Source organism: Scardinius erythrophthalmus, assembly GCF_964197995.2.
Source record: "Scardinius erythrophthalmus genome assembly, chromosome: 9".
Taxonomy (NCBI): domain Eukaryota; kingdom Metazoa; phylum Chordata; class Actinopteri; order Cypriniformes; family Leuciscidae; genus Scardinius; species Scardinius erythrophthalmus.
Window position 1 is genome coordinate 16589214 of NC_138229.1, and position 19016 is coordinate 16608229.

A 19016-nucleotide genomic window follows, 5' to 3' on the forward strand; every position below is an offset into this window, starting at 1 on the left:
TGGGGCATGCTTTTCACTTCCATTCTTTCAGGGGTAAATCAAGAAAAAAGTATACAACGTATTAATGAAACAAAACCACATAATTGTATTAGATGTGTGAAATGAATGTGTGAAAAAATAAATACTCTGAACCCCAAGTTGATTTACACAAACTGAGAAAGTGCACTAAAGTCATGTTGTGCCCCATTCTCCCCTGATTTGTTTGTAAAACATTAAATGTTGCACATTTTATTGATGCAGAGACTGCAGAGATTATATGCATTTTCTAAAACATTTGCAAATGAAGCTTTGGCACCAGGCGAAAATCATGCATTTTGAAAAGTATTGTATCCCTATTGTAATTATGAGCTATAGTAATAGTGATGTTCGCTGTAGTGAGCACCATGAATAATAAATCAGACTTTGGCATTTTTTTCCCTGTTAAATGCATAATGTGAATATCATTATTCATAAAAGTAATATGCATATTTAATGAATATCCTAATGAAATAGCTTCTTATAATAATTACAATAAAGTGACAGCCTGTGTGGAATGTTCCTCGTCCATATTTAAATGGTAACACAGACAGAACAACTATTAAGTTATACATTGTTGTATTTCTGAATCAAGATCAAATCTTACCACATCTTTGCTTTCTGCATGACTTTTTTTCTCAACAGGTCTTGTTATGTGTGCTTCTCTATTAACAACATCAAAAACTGTAGAATGCATTAAAATTGTGCATGTACATTAAACTTACCTCTTAAAGTGTGCTTATCTGCGGGATATTATGTTACTCCTGAGCAGAGCCTTAGCTTTTATATATTAAAACATCACAGTAGGGTATCTTTTAATATAAATACCTCCTTTCATTTGACTACAGTTCAATGAGCTCATAATGGACAGTGTGGTTGAGAAAGATGCAAGCTGCAGACCTGAAGTTGGTAACCATGCCAACGTTTTCTTTTTCATAATCACCACGGTTAAACCAACCAAAGTAATTTTAAAATAATATAATAAAGTATTAATAACGCAGCGTCTGTTATGGAATGGTTCAGCATGTTTTCTCTCAACTACAGAACATGTAGAGAGTAACGCAATGTGTCCTTTGAGAATTGGAACAAAACATTTAAGTTTGGATGTAGCAGGCTCAGCTATATAGCTTGCATAAATACACATTTAATACATTTTCAGGTAGGCCTATATGGATTGCTTAGCAGGTTTTATTACATGGAATACTTTGTGTGTACTAGTTGTGTACCTGCGTCCCAATTCAGAGGCTGCGTCCTTCAAAGGACGATTGCGTCACCGGCACCGCTGTGCGACGAAGGCTGTCCCAATTTGAAGGCTCCTTCAAAAACCGTCTTTCTTTCCCTGTGAAATAAAGGATACAACAGATGGATCCTTCGTTGCCTTGCCTAACCCAGAACTAATTGCGCACCAGCGACAACAGGATTTTTTTTTGAGAAATTGCCGCATTAAACTTTTAAACGCAAGTATTGTGTACTTATTCAAGTAATCTAATGTAACAGTTTACATTTCCAAACATTGCTTTTGCCATTAATTGTAATAATCCAGTGAGATTTTTGTATGTACAAGGAGTCTGACAACAGCCGGTGATATGTAAAACATCCGTGTTTCACTTCATTGGGTGCTTTAATAATAGAATTGCGTATACGTGACATCATATGTGATTTCCTAAATGAACTAGTGATTTATTTATTTTTAACAGTTAATTGAAATGAACTGTTCACAGAAAACAATCAGACTTCCCATCACTCGTCATGGGCTCTATTCATTTATTCTGGAGTAGCCTGCAAGCAGGTCTTGGTTTTATTTTTACAGTAATGACCCTTTCTAGTAGTTTATATATACTGTAGCTAAGTGCTCTTATAATTGCAGAATACATGATTTATCCTTTAGGATTTGGTGCACAGATACTGAGGTCACCAGAGATATAGTTTGTCATATCTGCCAGTTAAACTTAACTATTCAACATTAATTTCACAATTGCAAACAAAATGACCTCTTAATCATTGCTAATGACTAGTATTCAATTGTTAGACAACAAAACACTCTTGTTGCGTTAATGGTTCGCCTGTGAACTTCCATTCATATGCATCACTTTTGTTGAGGTATGTTGATGTGGACTCTGTAAACACAATACAATAGCAAAGTATTTTTCTTTCTTTCTTTTCTCCAAAGGGCACCTGATTAACAGGAACTCTTACTGATTCTGAGCTATTATGCAATCCCACTTTCAATTTTTGTTCAGTAGAGACTGGCAGTTGTTTGTATGGGATTTGAATTTGTTTTTTTTTTCTCTCTCTTTGCCATTCACGCGTATAATAATAGCACATGTGTATATTGTTATATTTCTTGCATTCTGCAGAAATGTACTGTATGCAGCACATAGTCATCTCTTTCCTTTTGGCTGATCCGGATCTGTAGTAATGAACCCTTGTTGTTCCTCTAACTCTCTCTGTCCACAACAAAGCTGATTTGTTTCAGGCATCGCTTCTTTGCTTGTTATTTTTCCCTTTATTTTACTGCAGGAGTGTTTCTTGAAATTTAACATAAAAGGACACCTCAGAATCTAAGAATGAGAATCGAGTATCTGGTCATCCACAGATGCCTTCGATGTTATTGTTTTCTGTACAAAAATAGCAGATTGAAACAGATCTTTATATTCTGCATGGTTCCATCTAAAATTGCACTGCAGTATTGAAGCAATAAAAATCTAATGGTAAATCTAATGGTAAAATCTAAAAAAAAATCGTTTTTTAAAGGTGGATTTGAACAGCAGGCCAGGCCAGGCGGGGGTGACTTTGGGTGCTGGAGCCCCTGCCCTTTCCTTCTCAAACAAATATCAATGATAATATTGTTGTCAATAAAACACAATGCATTTGATTATGATTGACATGACAATGTGTACAAAACTAAAGTAGCTTAAATTCACGTTTATTTTTTCGTTTCTGTCAGTCTGAGGTGCCGTTGCCATGACTCGTTGCTATGGGTTGTGTCACTTGCGTGTGACTGTCTTGACTGAAGAGGTCAGTCTCCGTTTTCGAGGGTTGTGTTTGTGGACGGCAGGCGCAACCGTAGCGAAGGTTATGCGTTTTAAAATGTATAAAAGATAGATCTATCTATCTATCTATCTATCCTATCTACATACATATACATATACACATATACACATATATGCCCCTTTTTTACATTTGAGCCCCTGCCCCTGAGGAACTCTCTGCACGTCCCTGACAATACAGACAAATGATCTGTTTTGGAAAAGCAATCTGTGACAAATAGTGCAGTTGAGATGTTCAATCTGCACTCTCTCATTATAGGTTTTTCCTCAACTGTTGCAAATAATACTACGCTGTGAACCACAGCTTGGCTGGCTGATATTCCCCCTAAAGCAACAGTTAAATAATTGCAAGGAGCTTCTTGCAGCAGCTCAGGGTTTTACTAAAGACTGATCTCTACGACTGTGTTCTCCAGATGGGTCACTCACATACTTGGGACTGAATCCACAGGCTTTCAGTTAGCAGCCCAGATCCTTAATCATCGTGAACACCACACCCCATTTAAAAACAAGAGGCAGCTGTACTGGCTCCGTTTACCTGTAACGCTGCAAGAAAAATGTCTATCTGCTATAATGAGGTGGTTAAGCTGGTTTTGTTTGTCATAAAACTATTACTGGAAAGAGCTGGCATGCCATCCGAGTTCCCTGTTCAAGGACATGTCAAAATGCGATTCATGTTCCCGATTTAAATTCTATTCTCATTATTCCATGAAAGAGTTTCACAGATTGTGATAAAAAAAGAGTCTGTTTTCATATGTCCTTCATTTTAATGTGCAATCAAAATCTTATTCTCCTCCAGCTTCATGATATCTTATCTGTACTATTTTTTTTCAAAGAAACTATCCAAAACATGTGAGAAGCTTTCAAGTGTTGGGATTTAGGATTAATGCGGAAAAAAGACTTGTGAGCCCAGTTTAATTAAAACATGACGTTTTATTAATGAATCTAGCAGGAAAAGCTGCATAATTGCATCTCTTGATAGCGTTGTGCCCGAACACTGAGAACACGTGGGACTGTACGCTCCATCCGCTCGGTTCAGAAGGCAACACGTGACACACAACAACACGTTCAGGTGAGTTGGAATAGAACATCAGGTTTGCATCATTCAGCCTTTTATTAATCTGCCGCTCCAAGCCTGCTGATATTGGACATATATTCCTTTCAGCCGAGCGATGTTAAAATTATCATACATCATGTGCTCTCAGATGCACCCTTGTGTTGTGACTTCTGCTCACATATGCTTCATAGGCTTTGACATTCATTAAGTCCCATTTACTAAAGCTGAAAAGCTTTTTGCTCTCTGAGTTTTAGCTGTGGAGATGTGCCTAGAATGAATAAAACACACTTAGGACATTTATTTGGTTACACTGTTGTTTGCACTTCAATTTCCCTCACTTAACCCAGGGAGCTTTTTCGTTTAAATTATCTCTTGTCCCCCATCCAGCTGTGTAATGTGTTAAACTGATTATATAGGAGATGACTCAGTGGCTGTCTTTAGGACAAATGCAATCTTTTGGTTGGATGGAATTCAATGCGAACTTGCATAATCACACAGCTTGTATTCAATTGCATGAGAAAGAACAGAATAATATAGCAGTAATAGAAAATGAATCATAAATCTTTTATCATGCCGGGCAAATTTGTAAAATTACCATGCATTCAATAACAGGAGAACTACTGTCTATTTGGCTTTATTTATTTATTTTCAAAGTATTCATAGCACTTTCATTTAAGTTTCATTCAAGTCTTTATCTCATTAACCTAAAATTATTTGTAATATACATGAAAAATGAAAAACATTCACATTGGTTTTCAGTATGCTTCGCTGCCTTTGACGTATTGAAGTTTGCTGATCTGATCTGTCTTTGGAGGGTTGGGTTTGAGAGAGGACGTCTTATTGAGGTCGAGGACCTGCAAAAATGAGCAAAGCAGCTGTGATCTCTTACAGCACCTTTAATAGCTCATTAATAGCTCTAATTAAAAAAAACAAAAACACATTCACTCATAATTAGAAATTGAGGACTGTGGCTCAGCGATTTGTACAAATTTCCATTGCAAAATTGTGAATTGCATTAATGGAACTTGCCTCAAACTGCTTCACAAGTCTCTAATCAAACTCTGTGTCAAATAGGAGTCATATTTAAGCATATGAAATGTTACAATTACAACATCGAGTTTCTTGGCCCACCAACGAGGCCTATACTGATGGATGGATTTCAGGAAGTCAATGTGAATCTGGTACAGGGACATTTTGGGGGGCAAGTTAGAACACCTTTAAAATACTTTATTTAAATAAATTAAAATGTCCTTATTCAGGAATTTGTAATTGGTACACACAGGCATTATGCTGGAATTGGTAAATGAGCAAAATCAATGTTGTGCATTATTGATAGAAATGACTTTCTTATTACTGTGCTATTATTTAGATGCATAGACTGCAATTACAGTTGCAGTAATAATGTTATGAAATAAGTGTCAAATTTGGAATAGCTATAGAAATATGAAATTATACTTTTCTATATGATTCTTTTATATGAAACTGAAACCACCAGTACACTGCAAAAAATGCTTTCTTAGTTAGTATTTTTGTTTTGTTTCCAGTCTAAATATCTAAAAATTCTTACATCAAGAAGCGTTTACTAGAGAAGTAAAATGACATAAGAAATTCTATTTTGTTTTAAGATAAAAAGAAAGTAATTTAAGTAATTTTTGCTTAAAACAAGCAAAATTATCTGCCAATGGGGTAAGCAAAAAAATCTTTTTTTCCACTTGAATTAAGATTTTTTTTCTTGTTTTCCATTCTTATTCAGATTTTTTTGCTTACCCCATTGGCAGATTATTTTGCTTGTTTTAAGCAAAAATTACTTAAATTACTTTCTTTTTATCTTAAAACAAAATAGAATTTCTTATGTCATTTTACTTCTCTAGTAAATGCTTCTTGATTTAAGAATGTTTAGATATTTAGACTGGAAACAAAACAAAAATACTAAGTAAGAAAAGCATTTTTTGCAGTGTAGTCTAAGTGGCGTCAAGTCTTAACCACAGACTGTAAAAAAATAGGGGTCTTAATATGCGAGTCAAAAAACCATTCATTCACTGATTCACTCAAACCACCTGATTCATTCATGAACGATTCATTTTCGAATTCCGTTCATAAAATTGAGCAAAAACTGTTTTTAAAATGTTATTGTTTATTCAACTGTTGTATTAAAATGAAAATATACAAATTACATTTGCAATCGTGCTGATATTTGGGAAAACAACTCTTTTGCTCGTGTGATATTGGTTAAGCCTATATAATATAAACATAAAAGACAAAATCGCAATCGCATGACGCTATTTTACCCCAAACTTTTTTGTTGTTTAACTTAACGTTTGGCTATTGCCTAGGTGTAGAAATACTTATAGTGTCGTATAGTGGTTTAATTTGCAGCAGTGACGCAATGCAAAGCTTAGTGTAAACACTATGGTTACTGGCTGTCACCAATGCAGCTCCGATCGATTTTCGTGGTGGGTGGTGGCTATGAAGTGGGGTAAGAACAGGGCCAGGGGCTTGTGCGGTCTCGCAGAAGCCAAATTAAAATAAAACCTAAAGTATATAATAAAATTAAAAATGCACTTATGACTTAAAAAGGGCACTCATCTAGTCAGAGACCAAAAGGGCAAGAGCACCACCACACCATCTGTGCAGGCTACATAGCATATGCCATCAAAAGTAAATGAACAAGCCTGACTTTGCCACAAGGAAAGAAAGCAAATAAAGCCTGTCCATAGAATTCACTGTTTGCTAGTGATGAATTTCTCAGGTACTGACAGGTGAAGATAGGAAATTGGTGTGAAGCTCACCATCCTCTACTAGCACTGGAAATAAGACTCCCGTGATGCCTATGTATTGCAGAACCCAGAAACTTCTATCACTGTCTGACTGACAAATGGGCTACGTACAAAACTATCTAACACATTTTTTACCTGTTTACCCACCATGTTCCAGGCATTCACAGTTCAGATGGTACAGATAATATATCAGTAGTAGCCTAATGTCTGTTTGAAAAACACACTATCCTTTCTGTCAGAAATGACACAGTATTTGCACCTCCAGTTAAGTAACATTAAGCAGATTGAGAGTTTCAATTGGACTTGTCAGAAGTTTTCTCCTGAGGTTTAGAATGATGATACAAGTAATCGGTGGATTTTCTTCTGACAAACCATTTCCTCATTATTTGGAATTTACTGCCATCGTCTGGTTAAAAGATGAACTGCAATAAATTTAAATTTAAAACGACTTTTTTTTGTTCTTTTTCAGGTGTTTATTATAGTCCTTCTTATTCTGACTGTTTTACAATAAGTTTTTCCTAAACCTTATTTTTTATTTAAAATATTTATTTTTAAAAGCCATAAAAATTGGCTGAAAATGTACTTTAATCTTTTATGAATATAATAAAGTTAATATTTCCCTTCTTCGGACTATTTACAATCAGTTTCTCTTAAACCTGATAGATAGATAGATAGATAGATAGATAGATAGATAGATAGATAGATAGATAGATAGATAGATAGATCTAATTTAAAAAAAATCCCAGAAAATGTTATATTTATTAATCTTATGAAAATGAACATGACAGAGTTGCCGATGTCTTTTTTTTTTATAGACAACAGACAATATGTGAATAAATGACAAAATATGTATGGCAGACAAACGGACAGTAGCAAAACAAAAGAACATCTATATTTTCTTAGTAAAATGTCGCTTAGCAAAGTAGCTAAATTCAATGAATATGTTTAAATTGTTTGCTTATGTTATTAGATATATCGACAGAGGGAAACTAATATGAGCTGACCGGAGATCACGAAAAGGAAGAGTGACGTTTTGCGTCACGTGCACAGCTCGAGCTCGTCACATGATCAGCTGGTGACTCCTTCCCCTCTGATGGATGCAGGATTTACAGCCTTCGTCGCTTCGAAGGGCTCACAGGAATCCATTTCTCTTCAAAATACAGTTATCCAACAGAAAATAACATCACAGTAGCTTTAGGTTTATTCGTGGGAGAACCTTTAGAGAGCAAAACTGGCGCTGTTGTTGGAGTGGATGATGAACGGGCACGCAATTTTATACACCGGGGTCACTTTGGCCTTCTGGACGACCATCCTGATTGTCGGTAAGCGCTAACGAGTCCTGCTGACACAAGCACATAAATAACACACGCATCTTAATATAATTATCTTTATTCGTACGCAGATATCTTTATAATCTTTCTCTGGTTCTCATGTTTCTTTAGCCGGAAAGCCATTTTCTGGCTAGCATCAACTGACGTTAGCTGTCATGCACTAGCACGATTACGTCAAATAATAATTGAAATATCATTTGAATGGTATTAAAGGCTGTTCTGTTGTCATAAAAAATTGGTGTAAACATTTTAAATTCGAGATCTAGTGATAGTACCAACAATTTTAAAGGCTGACATTGAGAATTAGACATACACCTGCTTTGATGAGAACGTAAATCATTTCAGCTAACGTTAGAGTTGAAATGTTTGTCTATTATTTATATTCTGTTCTTCTCCACACATGGGCTGGAATAGCACAGTAACAAAATTCAACATGTAATATGGATAAAAAAAAAAAGTAACTTAGTTCTAAGGCAGTTAAACAGGGTTTTATGACTAAATGAGGAAGATGGCTCTCACATGACTGTGAGCTTTCACACATACCCTCTATGATTCTGAATGGAAAAAGGCTATCCATATTTTGCCTTTTATTCAGATTATTCCACTGATTTTAGTTTTCTTTTTGGTTAAGATGAAAACTATATCACTTTTATACTTTATCACTATGTAACTTAAAAACTACTAATCATCTTTTTTTTTTTCTCCCCAAAGGTACTTGCTATACGATTTTTGATCTTGGATTTCGATTTGATATAGCATGGTATGTGTTCAGTAAGACAATCCTTGAAACATTAAAGCATGTTATTGCTAAGCAGGCTTTTCTTGTTCACTACAGTAACATTTGTTATATAACTGATATCCACAAAACTTAATGTAAGACTTGAAGTAAATTAATAAAATGCTTCTTATGATGTCTTGATAACCTAACCTTTTCTGTCACAGGTTTTTAACAGAGACTTCTCCATTTATGTGGGCTAATCTTGGAATTGGCCTGGCCATCTCTCTGTCTGTTGTTGGAGCTGCATGGTGAGACTGTCCATTTCCTCTTTTTAGTCTGTCACAAAAGCAACAATGGGAAATTTTGACATGTTATAGTACAGTTTTCCATATCCTCTTCTACAGTGCTTAGTTGAAAGAGGTCCATAAAAAGAAGCATTCAACTCTTTTTATCAGTAGCTCACTCACTATAATATGATCTAATGCAAAAGCTTACAGCATGCTCCTTTTGTAGTATATACATATTTAGATATTTGAATGGTGCCAAACAAACAGTCAGTGACATACTTGTATGTGGAAAATGATGTATGTTGTCTTGTGACTCTGCAGGGGGATTTACATCACTGGGTCCAGCATTATTGGTGGCGGAGTCAAAGCCCCTAGAATCAAGACCAAAAATCTTGTCAGGTATATGCAGTGTGCTTAAAGTTTTATGTGAAAAGATTCTCCTTTTTTTTGCTGCCTAATATCCTGATTTAGACAACCCTGGGTACATTAGTTGTTGGGGAAAAAAAAAAAGGCTAAACTTAAAATTAAGTCAAATTTTGAGGCAAACATCTCTAAAATATATATTTATTTGGCTCATGCCACTTTTGTCAGATGAGCCTTTTGTTCTTATGATTCCTTCTGTCTTGTAACTCGGGTTTATTTGCTTGCCTAAGGCTTTTTTGGCTCACATTTGCACTTACTGACAGTTGATTTTTTTCTTTCTAGCATTATCTTTTGTGAAGCTGTTGCCATTTATGGGATCATCATGGCAATTGTCATTAGCAATTTGGCAGAGGTAAGTTAAAGCTTATTTAATTCTTTGAACACATTGGCTTTAGAGTAAATCTTACGTTCTAGGTTTAGAAAAGAGAGCAGATGTTTTCCCCAAGCTTTTTACGTCATTTAAATTAGCTCTATTACATGTACAGTACGCTAGTTGTTCTCAACATTGTTTTTTTTTAATGTCATTTAGAACTTCAGTGGCACGACTCCAGAAACTATTGGGTCAAGGAACTACCAAGCAGGTGCATTTTACTTATAAATCACTTCTCATCTCGAGTGAATATATTTTTCTTTGCTTCTTCTGAGCAACCAAATGAATTTGGATGACACAGTGGTGCTGTTTTTTCAGGCTACTCCATGTTTGGTGCTGGACTCACTGTTGGCTTTTCAAACCTCTTCTGTGGCATCTGTGTTGGCATCGTGGGCAGTGGAGCTGCCCTGGCTGATGCTCAGAATGCCAGCCTCTTTGTCAAGATCCTCATTGTTGAAATTTTCGGCAGTGCCATTGGACTATTTGGAGTGATCGTAGCCATCTTGCAGGCAAGTGTTTTTTCTGAAATTACCATGTATGTTTCTTCTCCTGCAATATTTTAATATAAGCTGTTGTGGTCATTGTTCACTAAATAAAGCATAGCTTTAGTTTTTAATGTTTAAACTAAACTTTTTGGTAACACTTTACAATTAGGTCTCATTTGTTAACATTAGTTAATGTATTAACCAACATGAACTAACAATAAGCAATGTTACTGTATGTATTAATCTTTCTTAATGTTGGTTAATACAAATACAGTTGTTCATTGTTTGTTCATGTTAGTTCAGAGTGCATTAACTAATGTTAACACATGACATTTTAATAATGTATTAGTAAATGTTGAAATTAACATTAAATAATAATAAATGCTGCAGAAGTATTGTTCAGTCTTGTTAAAGGGTTACTCTCACCAAGATTGAACCTAGGCTCTTTTTGTTTATCTACCCGAGTCAAACTTTCGTGTAAAAGCATAATTAGAATGGAAACGCCACTTTTAAGATTGACCGTATTTTCGTTTTAGGTCAAAATGCCTTTTGAATGGGAGTGCATGGGGAACTTCTATGATAGCATCAAAATTGCTATTTTTAAAACACTAAGAAGGCTCGACACAACATAAAACTGTACTTAAAGTATCACCAGGGGCTCTACACATCAGACATCCCAAGTCTCCCGGAAGTTCCGGGAGTCTCCCGCATATTGATAGCGGCTCCCTGATGCCCGCAAATCAGTTAAAATCTCCCGGAAGCAAGAGCGCGCAAGTGCAGCGCGCGCACGGCAGAGAGAGGGAGCGAGATACCTTGCGTGTGTGCGCTAGTGTGCGTGTGTCAGGGAACTACACTAACCTTTTCCACTGGTGGCACTTGCGCTACTAACTTTTTCAGTTACTGGCGCAAAACATGATTTGGTCGCACAAATTATTTATAGTAAGCCGCTCTGCATAATAATGAACAATAATGAAACTGTATTGCATACAGATGTGCTTTTTATTTTACTTGCCTACTTTTAAACCACATGCCTTCTTGTTTTTGTTTTCTTTAACATTGGTTGGGATAAATTTTCTCCTAAATGGATTTCAACATGCTATGGTTGGCACAGGGCAGACTCCTGAACTCTTAAGTAGTGATGCACCGATGTGAAATTTGTGGTCGATAACGATAATAACCAATATTAATATTGCTGTTATGGCATAAAACAGTAAAAAAACAAACAAACAAAAAAAAAAAAACAGGAACATTGTGTACAATTAAGATAGGCTACTTAATTTATTATTCCAATGGCAAAAATATTGTATCATGATTTTTTTTCAGGAAAATCACGCTTTCACGATTTTATCACGATTCTTTATGTTGGTTTTACTATTTTGCGACTGAGCATTACAGCCAAAACGTATGTCCATATTTTAAAAACAAAGCCTTGGGTAACAAAACATATATATAAAAAAATGGCAGACGAAGATAACAAATATTTGTCATTATTTTCTTTGTTATTAAATATTAAGATCAAAGATGCACATTACACATACACAACTTAATACACAAATTAAATAAACAGTGTTTTATGTTTTCAGCTTCAGTATTTAACAGTAGCATTGAAGAAAGTAATTAAATTAACAAATATGAAAATAAAACAAAATAGACTTCACTGTATAAATTATACATTGATACTTATTAAAGCTACTTCAGTCAAGAGCAGTGTGTGATTTTCTATTTGCATTTTGTTGTTTTATTAACATTAAAGGAATAGTTCTCCTAAAAATTCAAATTGTCATAATTTACTCTCTGAAGTTGTTTTAAACTCGAATGAGTTTCTTTCTTCTGTTGAAAATAAAAGTTATTTGGAAGAATGTGGGTAACCAAACAGTTGATGTACCCCAGTGACTTCCATAGTATATTTTTCTCCTTTGGAAGTCAATGGGGACCAGCTACTGGATAGCCACATTCTTCAAAATATTAATATTAGAAAAATATTAGAAAATATTAGAAGGAAATTAATACAGGTTTGGAACAACATTAGAGTGCGTAAATTATTTTTGGGTGAACTATCCCTTTAAGGACAAGCGGCAGCGTGTTTACTATTGCTACTGTCTCTTTAAGAGTTGCGCGCGACGCGTCTATACACGTATTTGACAAGCAGATTTACTCAATTTTCTCAAGTTTGCTTTCACTTTAGACATAACCGACTTTGTTTATCTAAACCTTGTGTGTATTTAACAGTATAAGCACAATAAGACTCGAAAGATAACTAGTATCCAGGCGCTGGTAGACAGGCTTTTAGTGCATGTGAGCTTCACATGTACGCGCTGAGGAAGGAACGCACACGTTAGAACACGTTAAAATATAAAACGTTAAATATCCGTGTTTGTGTGAGAGAGAGAGAGAGAGAGAGAGAGAGAGAGAGAGAGAGCGAGAGCCGCTCGCGCAGCACTGATACAATGGTAGGCTACGTTTTAATCTAAGTAACGGTCGCGGGGCTGAAGTTAACTTGATGTTTTGAATGCTCGAGGCAGAGCACGTTATAAAACGTATTCTTAAAATACACATTTCAGTTTTAATAAATGCTCATAGTAAATCATAGCATATTGCCTAAAACATAGGTACAAAAATAATCAGTGATACATTTGCGACCCATTAAAAATTAGGGTCGCAATGGCATTTCAAAAGGTCGCATATGCGACCATTTTGGTCGCAGTGTAGTTCCCTGTGTGTGCATCGGGATTTTATCTCTACTCTCGAACCGAATTAATCAGAAACACCAACCCCCCCCCCCACCTCCGTTGGAGATTTCTCGAACCGAATTAATCAGAACCGAATTCCCCCCCCCCCCCCCCCCCCCCCCCCCCGTTGGAGATTTCTTGACTCCCGGAAATGACTTTGTGCAGGTTGGGATGTCTGACACATGAACTTGAGCATTGACTAGATTGTTTGTGTACACAAAGTTTACTAAAAAGAAAGGTTTGGTACGACTCACTTTATCAGCTTATCAGTGTTTCCGGTGGCTGGAATTTTGTCAAGTCAAAAGTAGTCGATCTCCGAATGCAACGTAACATGAGGAGAGTAAAGATGGAAAGCTTCTAAAGCTTGTTTCCATATAAATTCATGGATCATTTTTTATCTAAGTTGAAATTACAAGTTCATGACATTTCCTCATATGGAGTCAGTTCATTGCGTTGCATTCGGAGATTGACTACTTTTGACTGACAAAATTCCAGCCACCGGAAACACTAACTGATAAAGTGAGTCGTACAAAACCTTTCTTTTTAGTTATACCATTGTCTGGGTGAATACTCGATTCTGATTGGCTGCAGGGTGTCCGTTAAGTAAGGGTTAATGCCCGACGAGGTGTCCATTATCAGGTTTTAATGGACGACGGCGAGGCGTGAACCGTCCGACGCGCAGCGGAAGTCCATTAAAACCTGATAATGGACACCTCGAAGGGCATTAACCCGCTTATACCATGGTTACTTACGAAAGAAAGAAATATTTAATCAATTAATAATACTTTAATGTGTTTTAGAGTAAAAATCGTGAGGGTTTTTATTTATTAAGTCGAGCGCACTATTTAATATCACAGCGACCCGACCGCAGCAGTTGATCAGTGAGTTTGAGCCAGCGCAATCATTTAGAACTGTCATCAGGCAAATTGACGGGACGCCTTTCCTAGATGTCCATTATCACTTTTTAACGGACACCCTGCAGCCAATCAGAATCGAGTATTCACCCAGACCATGGTATAAAAAGTGATAATGTACACCTAGGAAAGGCGTCCCGTCAATTTGCCTGATGACAGTTCTAAATGATTGCGCTGGCTCAAACTCACTGATCAACTGCTGCGGTCGGGTCGCTGTGGCCACGTTGCTTGGCAACGCCTGTATACGGGAGATATTAAATAGTGCGCTCGACTTAATAAATAAAAACCCTCACGATTTTTACTCTAGAACACATTAAAGTATTATTAATTGATTAAATATTTCTTTCTTTCGTAAGTGACCATGGTATAAGCGGGTTAATGCCCTTCGAGGTGTCCATTAGCAGGTATTACAATGCCTTTTTACATTTACAATTACAATGCCCTCCGCTGCGCGTCGGACGGTTCACGCCTCGCCTCGGTTCACGCCTCGCCGTCGTCCATTAATACCTGATAATGGACACCTCGTCGGGCATTAACCCTTACTTAACTTAGTGTACACAAACAATGTAGTCAATGCTCAAGTTCATGTGTAGAGCCCCTGGTGATACTTCGAGCTAGGGCTGTAGTCAAGACCACCTTTGTCGAGTCCAAGACCAGGACTAGTCGAGTCCAAGACAAGACCGAGTCCAAAAAGGTTTGAGTCCGAGTCAAGACTGAATCCAGGACAGAAAAAAAAAAAAAGTCTTATGCATGACATTATCAAGACAATTATTTTGGGTTAGTATTTGTTGATCTAAAAGCAAAAACAGTGTCACAACACCCAGGATTTTAAGTCTATACATTCCCCTTGAAATCATATAGTCTTCTAATCTAAAGAAAACAGAATGATGACATATGGTGATACCTCAAAATAGCAGTGTTAGAACTGATATACAAACACCAACCCACTACTGTTACCAATAGAAATTATTAATTATATTAGCCTATAGAAATTAAATCATTATGTAATAATGAAATAATGAATGATTTTAATTTTATTTAAAATAATTGACTAATTCAAAGAACAGCAAAAAAATAATTATATAGGCCTAAAGGCGCACAAAACAAAACAAAAAAGATGGCCAAGAATAGATCCCTGTGGAACACCCCAATGGATAGGCACTAAAATGGATCTAAAATGGGTCTAGAGTATTAAAAGTATCCAGGTATGAAGTAAACTGTAAGAGTGCAACTTATGTTACATTACTTTAGTTACATTTACTTTAGTTAACTAAAGTAGGTAACTAATTAAATCTTATTGTAAAGTATTGCCACTTTTTTTTGTGTTATGAAAAAATAAAATTATCTGCCAGATACATAAATGTAATGTAAAAAGGTTTTGTCCTGTCCCACTTTTAGCAGCAAATCATGAGCCTTGAATTGTTAGCATGACCTTATCATTCTTGGTCAATTGATTTCTACTGACAGCAGAGAATATTAAAGTATAAGACATTTCAGGTTTTCAATTAAACATTTTGAAATCCACGAGGTGGTACGATTTAATTTTTTTTTTCAATAACATATTCTACTTTGAAAGCATTTGGCCTTTATGAGTGACCTTTATTCATTAATAAATAATGAATGAGAGAACTCAAATGACATTGTCATCTTATTTTTTTACACAGAGTAAGTATTTGTTGTGGCCATTTATTTTAAACAAGAATTTAAAGTGAATCATGTAGTTCTATGGACCTGGTCTGATTTTTATTTGTTTTTATACTGTACCTTTCATGCACTGTTTTATTCCAACAGCACTACTATTATCAAAGCACAGTAGTATTATTGTCATTACACCCATTATTCGTAAATCATGTCATCAGATGGCTTGTATTTTGCTTTTAAAAGAGTAAAATGTGCATTGTCCAATCATGGATTGTATGTTAATTGACCTTTAGTTTCACTACATTCTTCATGTGAACAAGCCTTTGGTTTACCTAACAGATAAAGTGCTGTCATGAAGCATATTCTTCCCCATCTGGTTTCCAGCAGGATCATCTTTTGAATTATTTCTCATGAATATCCATCTAGCTACTTATGACCACCCTCTGGATGAATATTTTATCAGCATTTCCAGTCACGCACTGTAAATTGATCTGACATGCATACTTGAATTCAGATTGAGATTATTTAGCCCCACAAGAGCAACTCCTATTAAAACGGTCATATCATATGGCTTTTGCAGTTGCAAGATGGTTTTGATATCGTTTTGGTTCATCCATGCAATATTCAGTCTGTTCAGGAGAATATGTTTTGTGGCCATGAGATTTAAAATTTTGTCTGTTAACCTTGTTCATTTTTTTTTTTACCTGTAAAGTCATTAACATTGTTTCTCTCTCTGTTTAGACATCGAAAGTAAAAATGGGAGATTAGATGACTACACGACCTACAGATCAAAGACGCTGTGTTGCTGGTGCAAACAGGAGGTGTAAATACATAGTAAATTATTTAAATGTATTTTCCTTTGTGTCTGTTTTTAACCATCATTTTCTGAAGATTGAATTATTGTATGTGCACCAATTTGTCTTAAAAGAGTGCATGATCATGATGTCAAAGGCAGATCTTTGACGACACACCTAGTTTGGCATCTCATAATACTGAAAATGAAAATATCACTTAATGTTTTTGGCCATACCTCCATGATGCCATAATAGCAAATTTAAACATTAGAATTTTTATTTGAGTTAAAATTGCCTAATAATATAAACAATGACCCTGCAGACAGAAAAGACTGTCAGTAGACCCAATCTTCTGGTCTGTTTTGACACACAGAGTGTTATGTTTGTAATCATCTCAAATTTCAATATATATAATTCGTTGTGATTGTTCTGTACAGTACAAGAAAAGTGATCAATTGCATTAGTGTGGTTCTTTGCGTCGGATGGCTGTAAATCGTAAAGTGTTCTCTTGATCGCTGTATGCAAGAATATTCTTGTATTTGCGTGATGACACCTGGTGTATCCAGTGTGCTTGACCTGATCTCACTCTCATTTGTTGTGTTTTCATGTTGCTACTATGTTTAATTCAAGTAAACAATATCTTTGAGAAAACAGTTATACCAAAACTATGTTAAAAAAGAAAAGAAAAAAGAATACCAGTCTCCAATTGTATTTCTACCGGTGTGGTCCCTCACTTTGTAGGGCTATCTTCAGTTCAACGGAGTTAAAAATAAGAGGATATAATAATCTGATGCGTGTACATATTAAATGCAGCTGTTTATTTTTGTGTGTGTGAAGCATGAGGGTGTTTGCCATTCTGTATTTCCCTAGTTGTCTGGTGATTTTTGTTTACTTTTTGTATTTTTATTTTTTGGAAGCAAGAAGTGGTCTTTATCCCCTAGGTCCCTGTCGTTACTGTATAATACAGTCTACAATCAAAGCTGGATGAACGATATGTAACATCAACTTTGTTGCTCATTTAATTCTGAAAATGATAGCCCAGGAAGTTCAGAGCAGAGCAGAACAGCACAGCAAACTTTAATTGATTGCAGACATTAGATTCCATATTTATTTTAACGCAAATTAAAACCAGGTTACTGGATTTTAAGATCGCATTTTCACAACCCAAATTTTTCGTCCACTTGAAATGTTTTAAGAAGACCTACTTTCAGTATATTTAGCAGTACAACAACCCATTTAATCCTCACTTTCACTCACGTAAAATGAAATATGGTGTTTTCCCTTCGCTAATGTCCATAGGTTATTGAATTCTAACAGTAAACCACTGGTTATAACAATGATCAAACTTGCAAGATCAGTTTACCTTCTTTTAGCTGTACTTAAATGCTTTTCTGTCAATGATGTGTTTGTGAATTGGAGGTACACACTTAAACATGATTTTACTAACCGCTGAATGTCCAAAATCAACTTCTGTTAATTTTCTGTTGTTTTAGTTTCTAATGATCAATCAAACTGCGTACCCCATCTGTAAAGCACTAAAGACTCGTGAATCACTTCAAGTCTGGTGAACAAGTTTATCTGTTATTCTTGTACTGGATTTGTGGAGTGATGCATTATTTGTATTGTTTTTTTCACCCTCATTCTTTACCTGCAAATGTTTATTTTAAACCATTCCAACTTAGACCTGGTTGTAATGACTCGGTGGTTCAACCCACTCCTGGGGATCACACTACGAGGCTGCTTTAGGTCTCATTATAGTGGGGCTTCCAGGACCTGGATTGGCTGTCTGTGGTCTAGTGGTTCAGGAGTTGACCTTTTTTCCATTTCTCCTGTTTCAGTGATTGTTAAATATGTTTATGTGGTGATTCCATTGTTTTGATGTGTACAAGTGGATCCTCTAGACTTCATAATTGTCCTCTAAGAAATAAAAAAGAAATGTGGAAAAGTCCAACACCATGTTTTCTGTTTATTGTACAGTATCAGCCGTAGCATTGCATAGCATAACTCAAACACTTAACAGATGACTAATAATTAATTTATATTTAAGTGCTTTACACTATAGATGTGGAACTGCACATTCCATGATCGATCAGCCAATAGAAGTAAACTGACTACCCCCTCATTGCCATATTGCAGGAGGAAATACACTACTATTCAAATGTTTGGGTTTGGTATGATGTTTTTTTTTTTTTTTTTAAGAAGTCTCTTGCTCACCAGGGCTGCATTTATTTGATTATAATACAGCAAAAACGGTTATATTATGAAATATTGTTACAATTTAAAAAATAACTTCTATTTTAATATATTGAAAAATGTAAGTTATTCCTCTGATTGCAAAGCTGAATTTTCAGCACCATTACTACAGTCTTCAGTGTCACATGATCTTTCAGAAATCCTTCTAATATGCTGATTTGGTGCTCACGAAACA

At 35.7% G+C, this 19016-nt stretch overlaps 1 protein-coding gene across 1 annotated transcript; it reads left to right on the top strand.

Moving 5' to 3' along the window:
• The first annotated feature begins 7912 nt into the window (after positions 1–7912).
• On the top strand, positions 7913–18543 carry atp6v0b (ATPase H+ transporting V0 subunit b). The gene is made up of 8 exons (XM_081373563.1): positions 7913–8218; positions 8939–8987; positions 9170–9253; positions 9554–9631; positions 9938–10007; positions 10185–10236; positions 10344–10534; positions 16536–18543. Exons 1-8 carry the CDS (start codon positions 8149–8151, stop codon positions 16560–16562), a joined length of 621 nt encoding a protein of 206 aa, XP_081229689.1. The 5' UTR covers positions 7913–8148; the 3' UTR covers positions 16563–18543.
• Positions 18544–19016: the final 473 nt, after the last annotated feature.